Source organism: Eretmochelys imbricata, chromosome 11, assembly GCF_965152235.1.
Source record: "Eretmochelys imbricata isolate rEreImb1 chromosome 11, rEreImb1.hap1, whole genome shotgun sequence".
NCBI lineage: Eukaryota > Metazoa > Chordata > Testudines > Cheloniidae > Eretmochelys > Eretmochelys imbricata.
Genome location: NC_135582.1, coordinates 21575086 through 21601084, shown reverse-complemented (window position 1 = coordinate 21601084; position 25999 = coordinate 21575086). Strand labels below are relative to the sequence as shown.

The 25999-nt window shown below is 39.9% G+C and overlaps 1 protein-coding gene across 1 annotated transcript in view; it reads left to right on the top strand.

The window, feature by feature from the left end:
• The window catches only part of LRP1B (LDL receptor related protein 1B), a 1054628-nt gene that overhangs the window by 638453 nt on the left and 390176 nt on the right, over window positions 1–25999 (top strand). Inside the window, exons 33-35 of the mRNA XM_077830376.1 lie at window positions 7710–7850; window positions 11041–11166; window positions 17332–17463. Coding sequence (XP_077686502.1) covers window positions 7710–7850; window positions 11041–11166; window positions 17332–17463 — 399 coding nt within the window. The remainder of the gene's footprint in view (window positions 1–7709; window positions 7851–11040; window positions 11167–17331; window positions 17464–25999) is intronic.

The window sequence follows — 25999 nt, the reverse complement described above, 5'->3', positions numbered from 1 at the left end:
AAGGTGAACAAACATCCCCATCAAAAGGTTGAGGCAGCTTTTAAGGACCTCCTCAATGGGCTTTTTTAAGAAAAAATGTTTCTGGATCATCACGCTTGTGACCTATGTTTGAGGGCAGCTCTCAGTTCCCTAGAATCAAGGGATGATATCAACACTATAACACTATAAAGGTGACATCACCTAAATCAACAAGGAAGCCCGAAAAGCAATGAAGTGTACACAGATCACACCCTCATGTGGATATGTGTTGAATAGAATGCAGATAGGTCCAGGAGAATGAAAAGTCAATTCCACATAATCAAGTCTGCAAATGAAAGGGCCAGTCCCAGAAGACCAGAGGAAAGTGATGTATTCAGAATAAAACCAAGAAGAGACGCGTGTATTCCACAGGTTGAAGAACCATCAGCAAGCCTAACAGACTCCTAACAAAAGATTTGGACTTTGAGCTCACATCCCTCTGGCCTTTGATAAGAGAGCCCAGCAGAATATCACCAGGTTTCTGAAGTAGTTAATTCTGAAAGCCCAGACAAAACGAGACTGATTTTTGGAACTAGTGTTATGTCCAAGGAAATCACATCAGATTAGCAGTTATTACGAGTGTATTGAGACAAAGTTCAAGTTTTCATGAGTAGTCCGTTTGCTATAGGTTTACAGTCTGCCTTTTAAGTGTGCAAAATACCTACCCTATTACACTCTAGGGGTATGTCTACATCACGAAAATAGGTCGAATTTATAGAAGTCGGTTTTGTAGAAAGCGTTTTTATACAGTTGATTGTGTGTGTCCCCACACAAATGCTCTCAGTGCATGTAGTCAGCAGAGTGTGTCCACAGTACCAAGGCAACCATCGACTTCCGGAGCGTTGCACTGTGGGTGGCTATCCCACAGTTCCCGCAGTCTCCACCGCCCATTTGAATTCTGCGTAGAAATCCCAGTGCCTGATGGGGCTAAAACATTGTTGTGGGTGGTTCAGGGTACATATCGTCAGGCCCCCGTTCCCTCCCTCCTTCCATGAAAGCAAGGGCAGACAATCGTTTTGCTCCTTTTTTCGTGAGTTACCTGTACAGACGCCATACCACGGCAAGCATGGAGCCCGCTCAGGTAACCGTCACCGTATATCTCCTGGGTGCTGGCAGACGTGGTACTGCATTACTACACAGCAGCAGTTTATTGCCTTTTGGCAGCAGACAGTGCAGTATGGCTGGTAGCCATCATCGACGTAGTCCTGGGTGCTCTTTTAACCGGGCGCCTGGGCAAACATGGGAGTGACTCAGCCAGTTCATTTCCCTTGTTTCGTCTCGTGGCGATTCAGTCCCGCACTGTCTTTTAATCTGCAGCTAGCAGAAGATGATGGCCAGTAGTCATACTGCACTGTCTTCTGCCGAACACCCAGGTGTTGACGATGGCTAGCAGATGTACTGCACAGTTTGCTGCCAGCAAGATGTATAAAGATAGATGAAGTGGCTCAAAACAAGAAATAGATCAGATTTGTTTTGAATTCATTTTCTCCTCCCTCCCTCCCTCTGTGAAATCAACGGCCTGCTAAACCCAGTTTTGAGTTCTATCCTTGAGGTTTTGAGTTCTATCCTTGAGGGGGCCATTCAGTTTCTCGGAAAGCCACCCCCTTTGTTGATTTTAATTCCCTGTAAGCCAACCCTGTAAGCCATTTTGTCAGTTGCCCCTCCCTCCATCAGGGCAATGGCAGACAATCGTTCTGCGCCTTTTTTCTGTGCACACGCGATACCACGGCAAGCATAGAGCCCGCTCAGATCACTTTGGCAGTTAGGATCACATTAAACACCACATGCAATATCCAGCAGTATATGCAGCACCAGTACCTGGCAAAGCGATACCGGGCGAGTAGGCGACGTCAGCACGGTGACGTGAGAGATGAGGACATGGACACAGACTTCTCTCAAAGCACGGGCCCTGGCAATGTGGGCATCATGGTGCTAATGGGGCAGGTTCATACAGTGGAACGCCGATTCTGGGCTCGGGAAACAAGCAAAGACTGGTGGGACCACATAGTGTTGCAGGTCTGGGACGATTCCCAGTGACTGCGAAACTTTCCCATGCGTAAGGGCACTTTCATGGAACTTTGTGACTTGTTTTCCCCTCCCCTGAGGCGCAAGAATACCAAGATGAGAGCAGCCCTCACAGTTGAGAAGTGAGTGGCAATAGCCCTGTGGAAGCTTGCAATGCCAGAGAGCTACCGGTCAGTTGGGAATCAATTTGGAGTGGGCAAATCTACTGTGGGGGCTGCTGTGATGCAAGTAGCCAATGCAATCAAAGATCTGCTGATATCAAGGGTAGTTACCCTGGGAAATGTGCAGGTCATAGTGGATGGCTTTGCTGCAATGGGATTCCCTAACTGTGGTGGGGCCATAGATGGAACCCATATCCCTATCTTGGCACCTGAGCACCAAGTCGGCGAGTACATAAACCACAAGGGTTACTTCTCAATAGTGCTGCAAGCACTGGTGGATCACAAGGGACGTTTCATCAACATCAACGTGGGATGGCCGGGAAAGGTACATGACGCTCACATCTTCAGGAACTCTGGTCTGTTTCAAAAGCTGCAGGAAGGGACTTTATTCCCAGACCAGAAAATAAACCTTGGGGATGTTGAAATGCCTATAGTTATCCTTGGGGACCCAGCCTACCCCTTAATGCCATGGCTCATGAAGCCATCCACAGGCAGCCTGGACAGTAGTCAGGAGCTGTTCAACTACAGGCTGAGCAAGTGCAGAATGGTGGTAGAATGTGCATTTGGACATATAAAAGCGCGCTGGCGCAGTTTACTGACTCAGGTTAGACCTCAGCAAAACCAATATTCCCACTGTTATTACTGCTTGCTGTGCGCTCCACAATATCTGTGAGAGTAAGGGGGAGACGTTTATGGCGGGGTGAGAGGTGGAGGCAAATTGTCTGGCTGCTTGTAACGCACAGCCAGATACCAGGGTGGTTAGAAGAGCACAGGAGGGCACGGTGCGCATCAGAGAAGCTTTGAAAACCAGTTTTATGACTGGCCAGGCTATGGTGTGAAAGTTCTGTTTGTTTCTCCTTGATGAAACCGTCTGCCCCTTGGTTCACTCTACTTCCCTGTAAGCTAACCACCCTCCCCTCCTCCCTTCGATCACCGCTTGCAGAGGCAATAAAGTCATTGTTGCTTCACATTTATGCATTCTTTATTAATTCATCACTCAAATAGGGGGATAACTACCAAGGTAGCCCAGGAGGGGTGGTGGAGGAGAGAAGCACCAGGAGGGGTAGTGGAGGAGGGAAGGACAAGGCCACAAAGCACTTTAAAAGTTTCAAACTTTAAAACTTGTTGAATGCCAGCCTTCTGTTGTTTGGGCAATCCTCTGGGGTGGAGTGGCTCGGTGGCCGGAGGCCTCCCCACCACGTTCTTGGGCGTCTGGGTGAGGAGGCTATGGAACTTGGGGAGGAGGGTGGTTGGTAACACAGGGGCTGTAGCGGCGGTCTGTGCTCCTGCTGCCTTTCCTGCAGCTCAACCATACGCTGGAGCATATTAGTTTGATCCTCCAGCAGCCTCAGCATTGAATCCTGCCTCCTCTCATCATGCTGCCGCCACCTTTCAGCTTCAGCCCTCTCTTCAGCCCACCACTTACTCTCTTCAGCCCGCCACCTCTCCTCCCGGTCATTTTGTGCTTTCCTGCACTCTGACATTGTCTGCCTCCACGCATTCGTCTGTGCTCTGTCAGTGTGGGAAGACAGCATGAGCTCAGAGAACATTTCATCACGAGGGCATTTTTTTCGCCTTCTAATCTTCGCTAGCCTCTGGGAAGGAGAAGATCCTGTGATCCTTGAAACACATGCAACTGGTGGAGAAAAAAAAGGGACAGTGGTATTTAAAAAGACATTTTATAGAACAATGGGTACACTCTTTCATGGTAAACCTTTCTGTTAACATTACATACATAGCACATGTGCTTTCATTCCAAGATCGCATTTTGCCTCCCCCCAGCGCATAGTTAGCCCCTCCCCCCATCCTCTTCCCTGTGGCGAACAGCGGGGAACATTTCTGTTCAGCCACAGGCAAACAGCCCAGCAGGAACGGGCACCTCTGAGTGTCCCCTTAAGAAAAGCACCCTGGGAGGCACTGCGGCAGGGCAAGGGGAGGAGATGGCTAACAGTGGGTGTTAAGCACATGCTAATTTTTTTTCGTGGGTGCTCCAGCCCTGGAACACCCACGGAGTCAGCACCTATGACATAGAGAGCAATGAGAAGAGAAATAATCTAATGAACAAGGTCTCTCTAAAGGAGTGACAAAGTGTGATCTAATGCAATTCACTGTCCCACAATTAAACAAAACCAAGAAGAAAAATTTGGAAAAAAACTACTCACTACATCCATAAAAAACACAGACTTACGTTCCGTTCTGTAAAACGTAATCTCTAACTTTTAGAGGAAATAAGTACATTAATGAAAAGGTGTAAAGTTGATATAGGCATAGTCACAAAAACTGAGAACTGAACATATGGAACAATGGTCCCTAAACCATTAATCAGTAATCACAATTAAAGAGAACTATGTTAAACATCTTTATCCTCTTTTTAAAATTAAACAAATGTATGGTATTGGGATGGGAAAATGCTGCAGAGAATGTAATCAAATGGAAGGATTTCTGCATATTTAATAGACATGCCCCCAAAAATAAGACATTTGGGAAGATGTCTGGAGACATCATAGAGAGATAATGGTGTTGGCTGTTGGATAAGCTCTGAGTATTTTCATTAAGTTGTCCTAAAAACTTTGTTTCTTATAAATGCCATAAAGAGTTGATCACTTATCTCCTAGTTGCTCCTAAAATTACTGTAGTAAGGTGGGTTAAGAGGAGCAACTCCCCTAAATCTATTACCTGCTATCCAAAAATGAGTGGAAATACCGGTATAGAAAAATTAACTCATTAAGGGTATGTCTACACTACGAAATTAGGTCGAATTTATAGAAGTCGGTTTTTTAGAAATTGGTTTTATATATTCGAGTGTGTGTGTCCCCACAGAAAATGCTCTAAGTGCATTAAGTGAATTAACTCGGCGGAGCGCTTCCACAGTACCGAGGCTAGAGTCGACTTCCGGAGTGTTGCACTGTGGGTAGCTATCCCACAGTTCCCGCAGTCTCCGCTGCCCATTGGAATTCTGGGTTGAGATCCCAATGCCTGATGAGGCTAAAACATTATCGCGGGTGGTTCTGGGTACATATCGTCAGGCCCCCGTTCCCTTCCTCCCTCCGTGAAAGCAAGGGCAGACAATCGTTTTGTGCCTTTTTTCTTTAGTTACCTGTGCAGACGCCGTACCACGGCAAGCATGGAGCCCGCTCAGGTAACCGTCACCGTATGTCTCCTGGGTGCTGGCAGACATGGTACTGCATTGCTACACAGTAGCAGCAACCCATTGCCTTGTGGCAGCAGACGGTGCAATAGGACTGGTAGACGTCATCGTCATGTCCGAGGTGCTCCTGGCCACATCGGCCAGGAGCACCTGGGCAGACATGGGCGCAGGGACTAAATTTGGAGTGACTTGATCAAGTCATTCTCTTTAGTCCTGCAGTCAGTCCTATTGAACCATCTTATGGTGAGCAGGCAGGTGATATGGATTGCTAGCAGTCGTATTGTACCATTTTCTGCCAGGCAGGCAAGAGTTGAGGATGGCTAGCAGTCGTATTGTACCATCTTCTGCCAGGCAGGCAAGAGATGAGGATGGCTAGCAGTCATATTGTACCATCTTCTGCCGAGCAGCCCTGAGATGTGGATGGCATGCAGTCCTTCTGCACAGTCTGCTGCCAGCCAAAGATGTAAAAGATAGATGGAGTGTATCAAAACAAGAAATAGACCAGATTTGTTTTGTAATCATTTGCTTCCCTCCTCTCCCCCCGTCTAGTGGACTCATTCCTCTAGATCACACTGCAGTCACTCACAGAGAAGGTGCAGCGAGGTAAATCTAGCCATGTATCAATCAGAGGCCAGACTAACCTCCTTGTTCCAATAAGAACAATAACTTAGGTGCACCATTTCTTATTGGAACCCTTCGTGAAGTCCTGCCTGAAATACTCCTTGATGTAAAGCCACCCCCTTTGTTGATTTTAGCTCCCTGAAGCCAACCCTGTAAGCTGTGTCATCAGTCGCCCCTCCCTGCGACAGAGCAACAGCAAACAATCAATCGTGCATCTGAGTTGAGAGAGCTGTCCAGAGCGGTCACAGTGGAGCACTCTGGGATAGCTCCCGGAGGCCAGTACCGTCAAATTGTGTCCACAGTACCCCAAATTCGACCCGGCAAGGCCGATTTAAGCACTAATCCACCTGTCAGGGGTGGAGTAAGGAAATCGATTTTAAGAGCCCTTTAAGTCGAAATAAAGGGCTTCATCATGTGGACGGGTGCAGGTTTACATCGATTTAACGCTGCTAAATTCAACCTAAAGTCCTAGTGTAGACCAGGGCTAAGTCAGAGTTTTATGAGAGAGAGAGGAAAAAATAACTACTTAGCAATCTGGTAGAACTTTTTGGAGTTCATTGGCAGAGTTTTGTTGGCTGTCACCATCCTAATAATTTAAGAACTTTTTTTTTATTAATGAGGGAGAAACCCCTTCAGCAGTAGTCAAAGTTAAACTAAAAAAATGAGATATCAAAATAAGGAAAATAGAAGAAGAGGAAGAAGGAATAAACCTTAATATTTAGTAGAGTTTTGATAGGAGAACTAAGGAACAGGTTACACATCTAAATGTAAGAAAAACAGTACTTTCAACCTAACCATGAGATCAAAGACTTTAAAAGACAGATCAAGAAGACAAAGAGTAGAAAAGCATCAACTACAATATGTGATCAATATCATAAAGATGAAGAAAGTGATTGGTAGCAGGTTTTGTCAGTATAGCTTTACAGATTTTCACAGGCTATTTTATAACTGTGTATTTGTGTAAAATACTACACTTATCTCATTTAAGTTGTAAACCAAGTTTTATAGATTTTTGTTATAAAATAATGGATCTGTTAATATGTTTCGACAAAAGTTGTTAGTTTGCTCCTTTTGTAATCTGTGTGAAATTGGTTGATGGTCTCTGCATAATTGGAGATATTTAAGAACAGGTTAGCCAAACCACCTGTCAGGGATGACCTAGGTATATTAATTGTACCTCAGAGTGTGGGGAATGGACTAGATGACTTCTTGCTGTCCCGTTTAGCCCTACATTTCTGTGATTCTATAATCATTCCTTGCAGATAGCGGTTACATAAAAAAATAATAATAGTGTTTACATATCAATGTGCTGTTTATTAATTTGAACACTAAGGCCAAGAACTGAAAGTATGGAGACTGCCTGCTCATCTCTAAATATGGTCAAGTCAAAAAGAATTTGAGGATATTCTGATAACATTTATGCTCTCATATTGCTGTGCTTTTTTCTGTAGATATAAGACTTCAATTTCCATGGCTCTTACTCAGGCATCCTTCTCAAGCATTATGTTCACTACAAAATGCTTGGAACCCTAATTTGTGGAGGGAGGGAAAGGAATGAAAGTGTGATTTCTATACTTTTAAATTATGATGAACTTCCTCAGACTTTAAGGAACCAACAGTTAATTAAAACTGAATGATTTGGAAACTAAGGATTTATTTGTGTCAAATGTATATTGTTTGATAAGATGATTATCTTTATTTTTTAAATAAAAAAAAAAACCTTGACATTTTTACAGATAAAAAACTCTGGTGGGCAGACCACAACTTAGCTCAGCTGGGTACATGCAACAAAAGAGATGGAAGAACCCCCATTGTCCTGCGAAACAAGACTTCAGGGGTTGTACATATGAAAGTGTATGATAAAGCAGCACAGCAAGGTAAATTGTATTTTAAATATCTTTAAACTACCATTAGAGTACATAATGTATTCATCTTCCATATTATTCCCAAAATGCATAGAGATTTATATTTGTTCCCATTCGTTATCTGATACACTGACTAAAAGTAGAGCTTCTATCCATAGTGTATTACAATGTAGTTAATAACTTTCAAAATATTAGGTAATAGTTTAGAAATCTTTCTTTAATGTGTATTCAAAATATTTGAATATGATGCATAATGCAAATAGAAATTCCTATGGTACTGTGAAGCTTAAATTTGGTAATCAGAACTAAGACATAAATGTGAATATTTTCTTTTTCATTCACTTGTTAATGCTGTGTGTCTCTCAATAAATTATGAAAAAAATAAATATAAGAAATAGTATTTGAAAAATCATTGATGTTTTTCATTCATCTCAATGGTTTTAAGCCAATGTAATTTATTTTACTTCATTGAAGTTGCACTGATGTAAATTGGGAGTAAGTGACAAGAAAAATCAGGCAATTTTATTTTTGTTTGGTAGGAGAATGAATTAGTATGTTTCCCTATTATTATCATGAAAAAAATCTATAATCAAGGACATTGCAAATTGTGAGCTTGTTTTTAGACATACATACTATCCCACGAAGTAAACTATTCATAAAATAAACTCTGTGTGTGTGTGTGTGTGTGTGAGAGAGAGAGAGAGAGAGAGAGAGAGAGAGAGAGAGAGAGTCTGTGTTTCAGTTTCCTTTCTCTATTACATACACCTCAAGAGGTAAACTGCAAAGCAGGAGGCTATTGCTTCCAGTAGGATTCCAGGGAATGTGAAAGAGCCACTGCAGAGGCTTTTATTTCTGTTATTGAGTGTCCAGGGAGATTGAAGTGCTCTCCTACTGGTTTTTGAATGTTACTATTCTTGATGTCTGATTTGTGTCCATTTATTCTTTTGTGTAGAGACTGTCTGGTTTGGCCAATGTACATGGCAGAGAGCTCTGTATAACCTCAAAAACTTGTCTCTCTCACCAGCAGAAGTTGGTCCAATCAAACGTATTACCTCACCTACCTGCCTCTCTAATATTCTGGGAATGACACAGCTACAAACACACTGCATTCAGCTTTTAAGCATGTCTTTATGTTCCTAAAGACAGGTTGATTTTCTTTCTTTGGTAACTACTAAAACATGTCGATCTGCAACTAAATATAGTCGTTATAGTAAATTGGTGGTATTTTTTGCCAACCAGAAGGATACACAATATCTATATAAATTTATTTCAGTAATTATTTAGTTTAACTGTACTGGATAGAAAAGAAAAAAAAAGTTTAACCAAACATGTTTTGTATTTAAATCTAACTGATTTATTCAACAAAGGAAGTATTATCTATAGTTAGTGAATTGAATGAATAGTGTCTGCTCACTATGTTCTTCAAGACTTTAGAACTAGTATATCTTATCCTCTCATACCTAGTTTCATAGATTGGAAGAGAAAAACAAGTTTTTCTTCTTTTTCAACGTCCAATTGGTTTATAAACTTTGAGTGAACTAATCATTGAACTGAACTAGTTGAATAAACTGGAATGAAGATAATATTCTCTCTGTACCTGCAAAAGAGGCTACTCCTGTCAAAAGCTGGTTGGTTTCAGATCCTTAGCAAGTGACTTCCACCCATCATTGGTGGTTTGAGTTTCTTTAAAACTGGACAACAAACATAATTCTTAATGTTGTTTGGAGTTTTATTATTGTTTGAATGTTTATGCCACGGAGGTTCTGGAAGTCACTGAATCTCTGTTTCAGCCCCTGGGGCTGTGGGATGCTGGAGCTGGCAGCCAGTGGGGCCCTGACTTTAGGAAATTTTCTCTTTGGGAAATGAGGTCACCTTCCAGCTGCCGTAGGCAGAGCAGGAACCCCACAGCTCCCAGCCACCACTTCTGCAGCAGCAAAAGTTACCTGCTTCGGTAAATTTTTATTTATTGCCCGTGACCTGTCCATGACTTTTACTAAAAATAACTATGAGAAAATCTTAACTTTAATTATTATTATTATTTAATTTTAATTCTTTTAATTGACTACAATAAGCTTGGGCCTTAACTTAGGTTGTCAATTTCAAATTTAATTTTAAATATTTTTTTAAAATGCAACCCTGCATTTAATATTTTTTTTAATTCTGTTGTAAATAAAAAAATATTTTAATTAAAAATGTTGATTATTATCAAGCCTGCTGAAATTTAATCATTCAGCCTCCTCAGGCAGACCATCAGAACATATCCATCATCTCAACTAGGTAAATCTATCTCAGAGTTTAAGTGGGTTCAAAATGAAGGTGACAAGTTAAAAGAAGTCAGAATATTCAATCAAACCCCATAATATGAGTTGAGATGAAGAAATTAACTATGTTGTTATATTAAATTTTCTTTAGAGATATTTGATGTATACTTTTTTTATGGTACTTTAAAATCCTCAGAGGGATCTTTTACACTTTGTATCATTGCCTAACATGCTGTGAATAGCATCACATGGCCCAACATAATAAAAGTGCTATAATAATTAGATATTTAATGAACTGGGAGAGTTCATAAATTATTGAAATTCAAATAATCAGTTTTAATTAGTAAAGTGAGCCTGGAATAATCTGTGGGATATCTCTGTGGAATATATGTCTATGATTATCTAGGTAATACTTGTCACTGTTGCTACACATAGATAATGAGAATTAATATGCTAGATAAATAGATAAATCTTAAAGGTACAAGTTTAATGTTGTGTTTGGGGAATTATGTGCACAGTTCTACAAACAGGAAAATGTATAAGTGCTTTTTTAACAGTAAATTTATTTTAAAAATGCCTTTTATTTAGTGACATGGTACTGAGGTTTTAGCACTCACTCATGGAGTGCTAAGCTTGAACTTGACATGTTTCCAGTTTCATCATGTTCTCTTAGTTTAAAATAGACAAGCTCAGTCAGGTCTATTTTAGTTTAAAGAGATTTGTAAAATATTCTAAACATAAAACATAATGTTATGCTGAGGTTTTCATGGTTTTCAGCATGTGTGTGTTTTCAATTTCAAATAAATCAGGTGAATAATATGCTATGAATTGTTAATCAATTGGTATTAAAATACTAATACTAAGCAACAGAACAGCTTAAACTTCAGTAGGCTCCACAGAGTTGTAACCATCCATTTCCCTCCTTTTTTTCCATGGTGCAGGTAGCAATTCCTGTCAACTAAACAATGGCGGGTGTTCCCAGCTTTGCTTACCAACATCAGAAACTACCAGAACATGCATGTGTACAGTGGGTTATAACCTCCGAAAAAATCGTATGTCATGTCAAGGTATTGAGCTTTTCAGTTCTTTCTTTTGCTAAACAAATGTTGTGACAACATTGAGACAGAAGAAGAGTCCTTATTTGTTTTTTTTTAAACCTAAATGAACAATTTTACTGAGAAAAGCATGGCTAGATTATGGCAGAAGAAAGGAGGTTCCACTTTAGCTAAGGATTAATTGCACCTTTGATTCTAATTTCCATATTTGTGTTCCTCATAACTTTTTCAGATTTATTTTGGAGAAAAAAAGTAATGCTATGAAACTTGTATATGTCCCCTTCTTTTAGATACACAGATGAGCAGGAACATTTTGAAGGACAGGACCATCATTCTGTAGCTCTTTATTGGTTCACATCTGCTAGATCTGTTTTTACAAACCATGCGGGTGTACAAACTTTTCAGTAGGGGTCTCTACTACAACAGGATATGAAGAGGCTAACTTTAACATCTTGGAACCTGAAGGGTAAAATTATAAGAAATGGCTGCTGATAGGAGCTACTGCAGTTATTTTATCCTAAATTCCAGTAAAGATTTTGCCTCCAGAATGGATTATAGAAGTTAAAGGACCTTTTCCAATTTGTTGAAAAGTTTTTAAATTGAATATTTGGGAAGGTTCCCCGAAATTTTTGGACTTTTGTTTTACGCAAGAAAAGCATTATGGTTCTCAATAGGTATAACATTTAGTGTGGAACTTTGGTTCCTCAAGAGGCCTCCAGGCTCAGGACTTCTAATTCTACATCCAGGGGAAAAAATATAATTTTGTTGGAAGTTGGTAATGACCCCTATATTTACACTGCCTAACACTTTCCATTATAAAAGATTCTTATGACCCTTTTTGAGAAACTTTAAGATTTCCATTGTTTGGAATAGACCTTTGGAATTCAACACAGGATAAGACATCTGACCAGAGAATTACCTTTCCTTTGACCCTGGAAATTCCATTCATGTTTTGCTGAGATATACACTGTTGAAAATCTCTTATTTGCTTGTGTTCCCCAGGAAGATTTTGTCAGTAGACCAAAATGACTGAACATGGACATTCTAAGGACAGACTCACATTGCTGCTACTGTGTATATACATTATGATAGTCTTTAAAAACATGATTACATACTATTTTTTCTAGAAGATCCCTGTTTCATTCAATGCACAGGATAGACACACAAGATGGCAGACTTAAGCAACCTTAAATCTGGCATTTCCTAACTTTTGAATGCTTGGCTTTTAAAACTAAATAAAATTATTTTAATATGGTGGTTTTTTTTTGTTTTCTTTTTAAATGTAATTTTAATTTGCTTTTACAGGCAATTGTAACTTTTGAATCCATGGCAGTGGTTTCCCTGAAGTAGTTGTCACTAGATGTTCCCTTTCTGCTAGTTATGACTTGAGCTATAAGAATGAATGAACGAGGGGATTGATCTATTAAAAAACGTATTTTCTTCATTTGTAACCAAATTAAATATTTCCTAAATCATCTCAACAGTTATTTTGCAAGACTAAATCTGCCTTTAATTTCAATCAATTCATATCTATGAAAAGACGTGTATTCAGAATAACTTCAGTCTCCAGATGTTCAAAGAACACAGAACTAGAAAAATAAATATTATCTTTCGACTCTTTAGGAAGGTAGTAGTACTTTACAGAGTTCGCATACCAAAAAAGAAATGTCAGCATGCAAAATCTCCATGTCTCAATGGATTCATTTGCTACAATTTGCTTATACTAACCCAAAACACAATAGAGATGTCAGGTGATGCTGTGGTATGTGAATTTCCTATCCACATCTTGAATTTAATTCAAGGAAATCTGTACAGCAGTCTTTTCTTTTAGAGTCTTGCAAGCACCATATTTATTTTTAAACTGTAACAATGTCTTTTCAGTATTACATGATTACTCCCATGCTTTTTTGGCAATGGTCAAAGCTTTACCTACTTTCTGCTTTCCAATGTAATAAGAATGAATATATATAATTCACAACGTATATGAAACTGATGGATGTTTTCCTGCTATGAGTTTGTATAGTACTTAGTACAATGGGATCCAAATCCTGGCTGGGACCCGTGAATGCCACTACAATAGAAATCAATTAATTATGATCAATATTATCATCTTAAATCTAGTAATTCTCAGTGTGATGAGACAGTCACAGAAAGCATGGAGACCCAAAGAGTTGGTTGATGAAAGGATTAAATGGGTAATGTGTGTTCTTTTTCAAGTGTCTGCTGCATATTTCCACTTGTGGGATACCATGTCACTGATATCCAGCTATATCATTTAAAATTATTCATTTTTCTAGGAAGCAGCATCCATGGGACTCTTATACTCTTTCTGCCCTCCTGTCTGTGAAGCATTCCGAGTGTATAAAAGGGGGAGGGGCCCAAACTACTTCTGTTTCGTTTTAACTGCTGAAGGTGCAGCAAGTTCGAATATTACGCAATGTCCTCAGTGCTTTTCTCATCAGCTTCTTTCTTGGATTCTGCCTTTGTGGGGTATTTTCTTTATAGCTAGTTAGGTAAACAGTGTTGGTACAGGTTTCTTCAGTTTGAAGACTATATAGTACCCAACGGGCACATACAACACCTGAACAACCTGTAGGAAAGGGAGGGTAACCCCATTCACTGTTGCTGATGGTGGGAGGTCTTCAACTAAGTCTGGCAATGTGTAAGTTCAGCATTGACTTTGGACATCTGTTAGTCTCAAGTGGCTCTGTGCTTGGCTTCAGCAACATCCATCTCCCTGATCTTACCTGGTGTTCAGATTCCCTCTGAGATCTTTTCCACTTGAATTATCTAGAACACCTTGTCCAGTTCTGGGAGAACACTTAAGCCAGTTCTCTGGAATCCAAAAAACTCTGTTAAACTTCAGCTCATCATTCAGGTTACTTTATTGTACTTGGTCACCGCATGTAACAGCTCTTTGTCTATGCTGGCCAGACCTAGATGCAGGAAGTTAAGATGCAAGTTAAGATCAGTTCATGTCACACACTGCACAGTTTATAGACATGTTTACTAACTACAAACATCTATACTTTTTGTATGTAAAGACCAATTGCTTTGCAGATTGCATAAGGCAATCTTATTAGTTCAGGTGTTTTGCCTACTTTGTTTACTATAAACATACCCACAATAGTTAGTTGTTTCAATAACTACTTGTTTGGGTTTGTTCAGCAATTACTTGTTCAGGCATGTCTTGTCTTAACTTGGGCCTCCTCATATCAGCTAAGCCAGCCCTATATTGCACTCCTTTTCATTTTCTCTTATGTTAGCATTTGTTCCATTTGCATAATATTTCTCTCTTTTTGTGCTTGCTTTTTCAATTTTATTATCCAGCAACACATTCCTATGACCACACCAAGCATTATTATTTGAACTCCCATTAAGACTAAACTTAAAGTATGTACCAGGAGGTATGGCCTCTCCTCCTTTGGTATGGCCCACCAGAGTGTTTCCACAGCCTGTACAGTATTGTCCCCAATTTGTTGTTGCTCAGCTATCTGGTGGGTAATGGGCACCAATTGCTTCATATTTCTCTTTACTAAATCGGTTATGTTAATGGACATGGGCAGTAAAGGTACAAAGAGATTAGTCACTGAGTTCCATTCAGTGTTGTCCATCACTTCCTCTATCACATTCTTCTCAGTCCATTCACTTAGCCGTAAAGCATGAGTCCCAATCTGAGTCAAAAAGATGAGGTTTAAACAAAACCCATCTAGGTTGCTCTGGCATGTCATTGTCCCAACTGAAAAGTGATGGTATCCCAATGCACACAAGATATCACCAAGCCTTTCCATCTCTTTCACTTCTCCTTTGTGATTAGTTGGTCCCATGCATTCACAGAATCATCTATGCCACGTTCTTTGACAAAATGCAGTGTTTATCTCAACACTATCATTTTTTGCCAACTCAACGCTAGGATAATGTTGTCTATATGTTCCATTCTCAATAATACCCATACTGTTACCATACACTAATTCTGTAGGACTCCATGTCCATCTAGGAATAACAGTTATAATTTGCACAGTTGAATTATTAATTTTATGTGGTACCCAGTGTCCTAGCCTTGCAATGTACAAATTTTCCTCCCAAACATTCTTAATTCCCTTTTCCACAGACAAGTGTGCTGTTTAACAGTCTGCCCCCCCGCCCCCCGCCCCGCTTTATTCCCTGCATTAGATGCATAAAGAGTTTGGTACCATACATGCTGTAACGAGTTGCTTTTGTAGCTAATGAGTTTAGTTTATTGTTCATTTATTGTGTGGTTATGATTAACTAACATGTTATGTCATATATAATCATTGAATGTTAAATAGAGTTAAGTTGTAGGATTGTAGAAGTATAAGATTGATCAGTAGTTAGAAGGGATAATTTAAGTAAGTAGGGCTTAAATACCAGGTATTCTTTCACTTGGATATATCAAAAATATTCAACTAATCTGAAGACATTGTAGGCCTTCTGTCTTTTTGTGTAGAATGTACAGAGCTGTTGCTTGAAGCTCTGTAGGTACATATATGCAAAAGGACCCCCAAAAATCAAAACCAGAAGTCTTTAATTGAGGTCTAATATGGAGACTGAAATTGTGGTAATTTCCAGTACTCTTTTGGACTGTCATCCAGAGCTAATCCAGTGTTTGTTCACCTAGAATTCCTCAGCCCACCTTCCTAAAGCATTGTTTGCTTGGCAATCTCCCAGAAGTGAGAATATGCAAAGACCACTCAAAGAAGAAGAACAACAGTTATGGGTGAATGTTGCCACTTCATATTTACACTTCACCACTCATCTCCCCCATTTTTTTTGGAGTCTCAGTGAACAATTTCCCAGGTTAGGGAAGGAACTGAAGGGTGGTTGGGGCCTCTCCCTTTGTATACCATCAGAATCCTCCATGGGGGAGGAGACAGTTGGTCCCAATGTGGACGCTGCTTGATAGAACATTTCTACAGCTTGAAGCAGGGGGTGTGCTATGCCCACAAGTGGGATTATGCAGAGGTGACACTCTTGAAGGACAACAGTTACTGGTAGGTAACTTCTCTGTATTAAAAATAATTACATTCCAAAGAGAAATTTGAAAATAAAATCCAGCTACACAGTGTGCTCTGCAGGGTTGGATGAGATTCACAATAAAATGAGAGTTGGAAACACTATGTCATGGATGTTGAGAGAGTTTGACATTTGTATTTGTATAGGACTAAGACTTTTAGGAAGTAAGAAACTTTTTGTAGCCTATGGGAATTGGGAAATACTATTTACACATTGTGCCTTAGTGGATTGGTTTGTGGACTGAGGCATGGTATACCATAGCTAGGTGTTAGTTCCTCAGAGCTTTAGAGCTCAATATACAAGGGTAAGGTTGCATTGATAGCAAATTTGTCAATGTTTCCCTCTTAGAAATCTGCATAGAAAACTCCCACTTAAATTCTGTACACACATTTACTCATCAGTACCCTTTCCACTTGCAATCTAATTCAGTTCTTCACTTTGGGATGGTGGTTCTATAATCCCTATTTAATTGGAACTCCTCAACTGATGTACCCAGGGTCAGACTGCTAGCAAATCCCCTACAAGTGGGACTATGCAGACGTGATATCTGTGGTTCTTCAGGAGTGTTGTCTGTGTATATTCACACACACTGACTGCACTTTCTCCCTTTCTTAGAACTTTTTGTTCTAGGACTCTTGGGTTTAGCAGAAAAAAAATGAGCTGGTTGGGGTCAGAAGGCCCTTTTTATAACTGGCTCCAAATGTATAGTGTTTTAAGAGTATCTCTTTCCAGAAGGTTCTTGAAGCTTGGTGGTGGGAAGCATAATCTACAAGTGTTAATATGAAGTGACAACACTCTTGAATTAGCCATGACTTTTTAACTTAATTGTGTGTTAATGCTGTGGGGGGAGGGGTTGCATGCAAAATATCAATTTTTTTGAAAGTAAAAGATGAAGCTTGAATTGGAGAAGAGTTCTTTTTAAACTGTTTTATTCAGAAATATCAAAAACAGCACAGTCCAATATTTCTAGTGGTTAAAGAGCAACAACCTGAATTAATATTTCCAGATTTTCTTTAATAATTTCTTTAAATAGCTGCCCAGTATGTTGCACTACAAAATATTAATTCATTAAAATTTGTTCATTTGAATGTTAACCTATGGTTGCAGTATTTTGCTCTTATTAACTATTTAATTTTCCCTTAGGTATTGAGTCATTTCTCATGTATTCTGTTCATGAAGGAATTAGAGGAATTCCTCTTGATCCAAATGACAAAACGGATGCTTTAATGCCCATATCTGGAACTTCGTTTGCTGTGGGTATAGATTTCTATGGAGGTAAGTAAAATATTATGTAGATGTATTTTATATTTAAATTAAAAGACTATTTTTTTCAAAACTGCTAAGTAACTACAACTGCATTTTAAGCCAATGGGAGCTACCAGTGCTTGACCCCACCTAAAAACCGATCCTTAAATACATAACTGACCAGAGTACTCAGTGAAAAATATTAAAATGTCATTTTTAAACTGTAATTGATAGTGGAAGTAAGTAATAAACTGTATCCCACTCTTATTTTTGAACATTTTACAAGGAGGAGGGAGAAAAATTGTTCTCCTTAGCTTCTGAGGCTAGGACAAGAAGCAATGGGCTTTAATTGCAGCAAGAGCATTTTAGGTTGAACATTAGGAAACACTTCCTAACTGCCAGGGTAGTTAAGCATGGGAATAAATTGCCTAGGGAGGTTGTGGAATCTCCATCATTGGGGATTTTTAAGAGCAGGTTGGACAAACACTTGTCAAGGTTGGTCTAGATAATACTTAGTCCTGCCTTGAGACCATGGGACTGGACTAGGTGACCTCTCAAGGTGCATTCCAGTCCCAGTATTCTATGATTCTATGAACATGTGACTTTATATATAATTAATAAATAGAAGTAATTAATACACATTTAGTGTGGAAGGGGGAAATCAAAAACATTTCTGAGAAGGGTATCAGACTGAATTTAGGGGTGAATTCAAGTATTACTGTGGTTTGCACATGTGATCTGATATTTCATGTTTTATAGGCAGTTATGATGCACACACAATGCATAGGGACAGATTTTCTTCCCCACTCTGCTTCTTTGTGCCACTGAGTGGAGACTGTAGTGACTGGTCAAATTCTCTTATCTGGGAATTCTACATACTTTGGGGAGTCTTTAGCATTCAGAGAGCCAGTTTAGCAGGCTCCTGGGTGCTGTGGAAGGTTGCTGGTGCTGGTGTGAGGGATGTATTATAGGAGTGCCAGGAAGACCTGGTAGAGGAATATGAGAATCAATTTATTCCTCTACATAGCCTCATCCTCACCTGATGAGGAGTCCATCAAATATGTCTACTATAGACAACTTCAGGGCCTTCCAGGATCTTCTCCAAAGGATGGCAGAATCCCCCTGGAGAGAGTTCAGGAGAGATCACACAAATTGTTTTACATTTTGCACCTGGCTTCCCAAAGTTGTTTGGCCATGCCAATTAATAAAGCTATTCTTGAACCTTGTAGGGTCCTGTGGCAGATTCCTGCATCTTTATTAGCCACATCTAGAAGGGCAGATCACAGTTATCAAGTTCCCCCTAAGAGGTTGGGGTGCTTTTTTCATACCATGTACCTCTGACATTGTTTATAACAGCAGCACACAAGAAGTCTAAGTTGCCTGGAACACCTAAGTCTATCACAAGAGAGAAAGAACCCTTTACTCTCGGAAAGACTGTATAGTGACATTTCAACCTCTGGGTCTCTATACAACAGTACAGAAGAGAAAGCAAAACAGATTTCATTTGTTTCCTTTATAGAGTGCCCCTTCTTCTTCTAATTAATACCAACAAAGAGCTTCTGATTTCTGCAGCAAATGGTGGTCAGTGGCCTGGGCTGGAGCAGCAGCCAGGCCTTGGTCCAGGTCTGGAGCAGAAATACGTATTTTTAGATGAATATTTAGGGGACCTCTGCCCCTGCTTGCCACCTTCCTGTGCACACCACTGCTTATTACCATTCAAACATGTGAGGCTTTCAGTTAGCACTATTAGAGTACATCTGGCAGCTATACTGGTATGTCACCTACCTGCTGATGGTCATTGAATTTCTTTTCTTACCCTACTATTTCTTGGTTTTTAAAGGGCCTAATTTGTGTGTTTCTGATCATTAAGGAGCCTTTCCCTACCTGAAACTTAAACATGGTACTTACATGTGACATGGACCCTCCCGTTGAGCCCATGTCGTCATGTTTTCAATATCACCTTTCTATTAAAACTAGTGTTTTTAGTTGCCATTACCTCAGTTTATAGGATGGGTGAAATTGAAACTTTTATGGCTGCACTGCCTTATTCAATATTTCATCAGGAGAGAGGAACTTTCAGACATCTGAAATTCCTACTGAAAATTTAGATCCCCAGACCCACTCTCCTTCCCCACTGATATGGAATCCTCACCCAAATTTCTATATTGGTGAAGGAGCTGAATGGCAGTGAGGCCTTTCTGCATTTTATACCCTCACTGTTGGTGATGCAAGAGTATGCAGGGTACATGCACAGCCCCAATGGACTCTGCTGTATGAAAGATTCCAGGCTCCCATGAATGAAACATAAATATGTACAGAGGGATCTGTCTGGACAAAGGTTTCTCAAAGAGCTCCAATTACTCTAAAGTAAGTAACCTCTCTTCAGGTGTTCAGGAGGAGCAGTTTCAAAGCTGCCCAGGAAAAGAAGAGACCAAGCAAGAGACCCAGCACATCTGAGCCAAGGGCAGTCCTGAAACACTTAGATGCTCTGTGCTTGGCAAAACTACAGAGAGTACCACCACATCTTTCATTTTCCAGTCTAATCTCTTGTAGCCCATAAAGGAGATTAAATAGAATGTACTACATGGCACTGAGGCACTGGTAGTTTCTCTCAGAATAAAACTTGTTTGCAAGTGCCTCAATGGGACAAAAATCTTTGAAAGCTAGGGAGATGTATAGCATTTCTCATAGGCAGCTGAGATCCGAGAGTGAAAATCAAACTTGTTTGCAAGTGCCTCAATGGGACAAAAATCTTTGAAAGCTAGGGAGATGTATAGCATTTCTCATAGGCAGCTGAGATCCGAGAGTGAAAATCAAGCGAATGTGGTATTTTTAGTGGGAAAAGAAGTGGGTTATTTTTTCTTGACAAATTCATTGGCAAGTAAAATTTCTCCATGAATTATCATTGCTTTTAATAAAATTGACAGCAGATAATATGAATTTGTGGTTAATGCAGCCAACCCCAAATAACTAAACAATGTAAAGAAAATATGTAAGATGTAGTAAATTTTCAATCATTGATAAATTTAGGCTTATATATAGGAGAAGGCATCCCTTTGTAGTCTCCTGAGGTTCCAGAGGCCAGGGAGGATCTTCCCTATTGTGAGCAGGTCTAGATGTGGAGTTGGAAAATGTACATTTGGGGCTGTTGTCATGCATACATGTAGGGCTGTTAATCGTCTCCTGCTATTCAGGACTGTGACTTTTGGTAACGTGCAGGACACAGTGAGTGGATTTGCAGCAACGGGGTTCCCAAATTGTAGTGGGATGATAAATGGCACACATCCCTATTTTGGTATGAACCCATCTTGCCAACAGAAAGGGCTATTTTTCAATGTTTATGCAAGTGTTGGTTCTCTGGTATCACTGTGGGCTGATCAGGGCAGGTTCATGATGTTCACATCTTTAAGAACACAGGACTGTTCAGAAAGCTACAAGCAGGGACATTCTCTCTTGACCCATAGATTATCATTCACTGTGATACTGAAATGCCAGTAGTGATTCTGGGCCACCCAGCCTACCCCTTGTTCCCCTAGATCATGAAGCCATTTACCAGCCACCTTGACAGCACAAAGGAAAGATTCAGCTACCGTTCAGTAGGTGCAGAATAACTGTTGAATGCGCTTTTGGCAAATTGAAGGGACGCTAGCGGTGTTTACGCACTAGATTAGAGCTCAGTGAGAAAAATATCCCACTGATTATAGCTGCCTGTTGCATCCTGCATAATATCTGTGAAGCAGAGAGAGAGAAGAACTCCTGCCAGGGTGGAGGGTGGAGGTTTAGCAGCTATTTGCTGACTTTGAACAGTTCAAGACAAGAACTCAGTGTGATGCTATGTGGTTAAGGGAGCATTTAAAAGAGCTCTGTAATGGAAATCCATAGTGGTGTTCTGGTCTGGACTGTTCTTTGTGCCTGGAGGTTTGGGTGCTGCTAGAATTGTGTAGTGCTGCCTGTATTTTTATAAGTGTGTTTTCCTGAACCAATGAGTTATTTAGTGCTTGCTGTACATTTATAAATACTGTCAGATTTGAGTACTGCTGTGTATTCTGCAGTATGAGTTGTGAACTAATAAAGAAAATTTTATTCTCCAAAACCAGAAACTTACTGAGTGGCAAAAGCAGCATGCAAAAAGCCATAGCCAATGCAGTAGAAACTTTTAATAAATTAATGGAATAAAATGTTCCACTGGAAAGGCAGCGAACAAATGCTTCTGTCCATTTGAGTCTACAAATATAGTGTCTTGTGGCTTATATACATGTCAACCATGGTTCTCACCAGATAGGGTATGTGAAACTGGTTTTCTTGTTGTCCTCTGGTGTGGAATGGTGCGGGGCACATGTGCCATGGTGGAGGGTGCAGAGAGCTGCTACCATGGAATACTGAGAGGACTCTGAGATTTTTACAACTATAGGTCATCCAGGATCTGCAGCATTTGGGTTTCTTTCCTGAGAAGATTTATTATGTCCTGGGGCATTTCTGTCTCCTTTTCCTGCTGGGACTCCTGGCACTTTTTCCTGTTTGCTCTTTCCTTCTCCACGCTGTCATGTTGGCCCTTTGTTCTCGGTGTGATGCAGCACTGACTTGCAGGGTCTTGCTGAACATGTCTTCCCTAGTCCCTCTTCTTTCTCCTCCTCATCAGCATCAGGCATTCTGTGGATGTGGAGCAGGTATCCTGCAAGGACACTGATGAAAACAGACAGATGAAACCTTAGATTTACCATTACAATAGAAAAGGAAAGATAAGTTTCAAAATTCCCTTTCCTTCATGCCATAAATCCTTTGAATAAAATGTGCTTATCGACGTGTGAGCTTTGGAGTGCCTACCCTGACTCAGGAGAGTTAGAGGCATGTGGGATTCAGCAGTTAGATCCAATCACAACAGACTGGGTTCTGTCTGTGGAGCATGGCTGGACCAAGTCATGACAGTATTCTTGCTGAAGCATCTGGTACAGGCCACTACTAGAGAGAGCATACTGTACTAGATAGACCACTGGGTTGATCCATTACAGGAATTCCTATGGTCCTATGTATTTCCAGTTCAGTTTGAATGATTTCAATAGTGTTTTTCTGAAAGAGGTTATGAACATTTTCAAAAAGTGAGTACCTCATTCTGAGTGTCCCCCCACCTCACAGTCTGTCTTGTCTGAATTGTTTCCAGCTTTCTAGCACAAAATAAAATTCTAGCTGACCTATAATCTGAATTTCAGACAGATTTGGTTTTCTTTGGCAAAGGTGTAAGGTCAAAATTGGAGGGCCTTGCCTCAGTAGTAATTATGAAAGAGATTGGCATCTCTCCAAAGTAAGCTGAAATATATTACACTTTGTAATATAGCCCTCATACCTATGACTATGACCCTACCAAATTCACGGCCATGAAAAATGCATCACGGACCGTGAAATCTGGTCTCTCCCCCCCACCCCCCGATGAAATCTGGTCTTTTGTGTGCTTTTACCCTATACTGCACAGATTCCATGGCGGAGACCAGTGTTTCTCAAATTGGGTGTCCTGACCCAAAAGGGAGTTGCAGGGAGGTCACAAGATTATTTTAGGGGGGTATGGTATTGCCACCCTTAGATTTGGGCGGCTGGAGAGTGGCAGCTGTTGGCTGGGTACCCAGCTCTGAAAACAGCACCCTGCCAGCAGCAGTGCAGAAGGAAGAGTGGCAGTACTCTTATGCAGTACTCCATATAACAGTATGCCACCTTTACTTCTGTGCTGCTGCCTTCAGAGCTGGGTGGCCCAAGTGTGGCAGCTGCTGACTGAGAGCCCAGCTCTTCAGGCAGCAGTGCAGAAGTAAGGTTGGCAGTACCATACCATGCCATCCTTACTTCGCTGCTGCTTGCTGTGGCTCTGCCTTCAAAGCTGAGATCCCGGCCAGCAGCCGCCGCTTTCCAGCTACCTATGACCAACCATTAAAACAGCCACATATGTTATGCCAGTTTCTCCAAATGACAGGACAAACAAATCTTAACCTACATTTCTGACATCCCTTTCTATAACCAGCAACTTTGATGTGTGAAAGAGTATCATTGTTCCCTGCCCTTCTTTTATATATATTTTTTGTTCTCAGCCCCCATTAGCTCAGAGCAGTGAGGGTTTATATTTTATTTTATTTTATTTTATTTTAATTTTATTTATTTATTTCATTTTGTTTTAAATTGGAAGCTTGTTTCTGAAACTGAGTCTTATGGGCTTTCATACACTGCTCTTCTGACCCAGTTAGTGTGCCAGCAGAATGTATGTATTTTCTTATGTAAAGTACTATATACTTCCATTTTAAATGCAAATATTTATTAATTACTATAGCTTGAAAAAAAGTCATGCTTTTAATACTAGGAATATTCTTTCCAGGTATTTTATCACATATATTAATATTTTTTTAAAAAATACCTCATAGATTTAGATCACTAAACTACTTACACATTTTCTGTTTTGGAAAACAAGCATAATATCCTTGGTTAATCTGGGTGTTTTAAAGAACACTGTCAACATTTGTTTATTAATTGGATTTTTTAAAAGATCACTTTAAATAGCATGCCTCTCGTTTTTTCTTTTAAAAAAGTTACTGTTTTTTCTGCCCCATCTATGTTCAGAAGAGTGCTTTTTGCGATGTCTGAAAGCCAGTCCAAACGTGTTCTTCCCCACTTCTCACCCTAACTCCCTTTCTGACTGTGTACGCAGGTACCAGCTGTTTGCTGTTTATACAGTTTCAGCTCTGCTGTTTCATGGTCTGGGGAACAGGATGCACCATCAACAAAACAGTGATAATGACTTTTCAGAAAGAGCTGTTAGTTGCACCAAGTAAACAAACATTTTCTCTGTAATCAGTCTGAGTTATTATGATTTTAAGAGTTATTTGTAACAATAGTAGATACAACATTTTCATGAAGTCTCAACTACCCAGTACATTTTTGTAGGTAATTCACATGTAATCATACACTGCCTCTCAAAAGCAGGATTTCCTTGTAAACAGAATAGCTTGAAATGGCTCTCTTTGTTAACTGTACAATTCCAAATGAATTTGCTCAAACTCAGAGACTCTAGTTCTACCTACTTTCTCAATTTGAACCTGTTACTCAAGGCCATATTTGATTTTTTGTCTTTTTAAACTTCGGTCATATTTTATTTTTGGAGTTACAGGCCAAATGCATATCCGCTGACATAGGACATTTATGTGTTTGGGGTGGGTTTAGAGAGAATTTGGCAGCAATGTCTGTGAGAAACTGCAGAAAGATGAACAATTTGGATTCATTTTTTGAGAACAGACTTGTACTTTGCTGGCATCCTGAAATTGGTCCACATGTATGTAAGTTTTGCTGTTGCTTTTGTTGTTTTATGTCTATTAGTTCATGAAAATAATAGGAGATATGTGCACAATGAAAATAAAAATAAACAAGGAAAGAATATCCTAGTTCTTTATCATTTCTGAGAGGAAACAGCTCACTCCATAAGTCCAAGACTCTATCTGACCACTTGGAAGACAGATTTTAGCCATCTATTCAAATGGAATTGCAATATGTTTACAGTGTTAACTTAGAAGATGAGTCACAAGTTATCAAATTTCTAAACTTCCTTTGTATCATTACATAAGTTTTTTTCATATTTTTATTAGATATGCGGGATGATTCCAAACATTTTATCTGCATGATTGCCAAAAAGAAGGGGATAGATGTAGGTAGTTCCCAAGATTTGCCCCATAATATTTAAGAGCCCCAAATGTGGTTGAAATAATTATTTTTAAAAAGCTGTACTGGCATTAAAGAAATAACAATAGTACAAATATGAAGGTATCCCATTGGAAAGCATACTGTTAGTATATTATTTTATTACAAGTTGTCAAGGTTCCTTCCCCACTCTGAACTCTAGGGTACAGATATGGGGACCTGCATGAAAAACCTGCTAAGCTTATTTTTACCAGCTTAAGTTAAAACTTCCCCAAGGTACAAAATATTTTACCTTTTGCCCCTGGACTTTATTGCTGCCACCACAAAGTGTCTAACAAATATATAACAGGGAAAGAGCCCACTTGGAAATGTCTTTCCCTCACAAAAATCCTCCGAAACCCTACACCCCCTTTCCTGGGGAAGGCTTGATAAAAATCCTCACCAATTTGCATAGGTGAAAACAGACCCAAACCCTTGGATCTTAAGAACAATGAAAAAGCAATCAGGTTCTTAAAAGAAGAATTTTAATTGAAGAAAAAAAGTAAAAGAATCGTCTCTGTAAAATCAGGATGGTAAATACCTCATAGGGTAATCAGATTCAAAACATAGAGAATCCCTCTAGGCAAAACCTTAAGTTACAAAAAGACACAAAAACAGAAATACACATTCCATTCAGCACAACTTATTTTGTCAGCTATTTAAACAAAACAGAATCTAATGCATATCAAACTAGATTGCTTATTAGCCCTTTACAGGAGTTCTGACCTGCATTCCTGCTCTGGTCCTGGCAAAAGCAACACACAGACAGAGAGAACCCTTTGTTTCTCCCCCACCCTCCAGCTTTGAAAGTATCTTGTCTCCTCATTGGTCATTTTGGTCAGGTGCCAGCGAGGTTATCCTA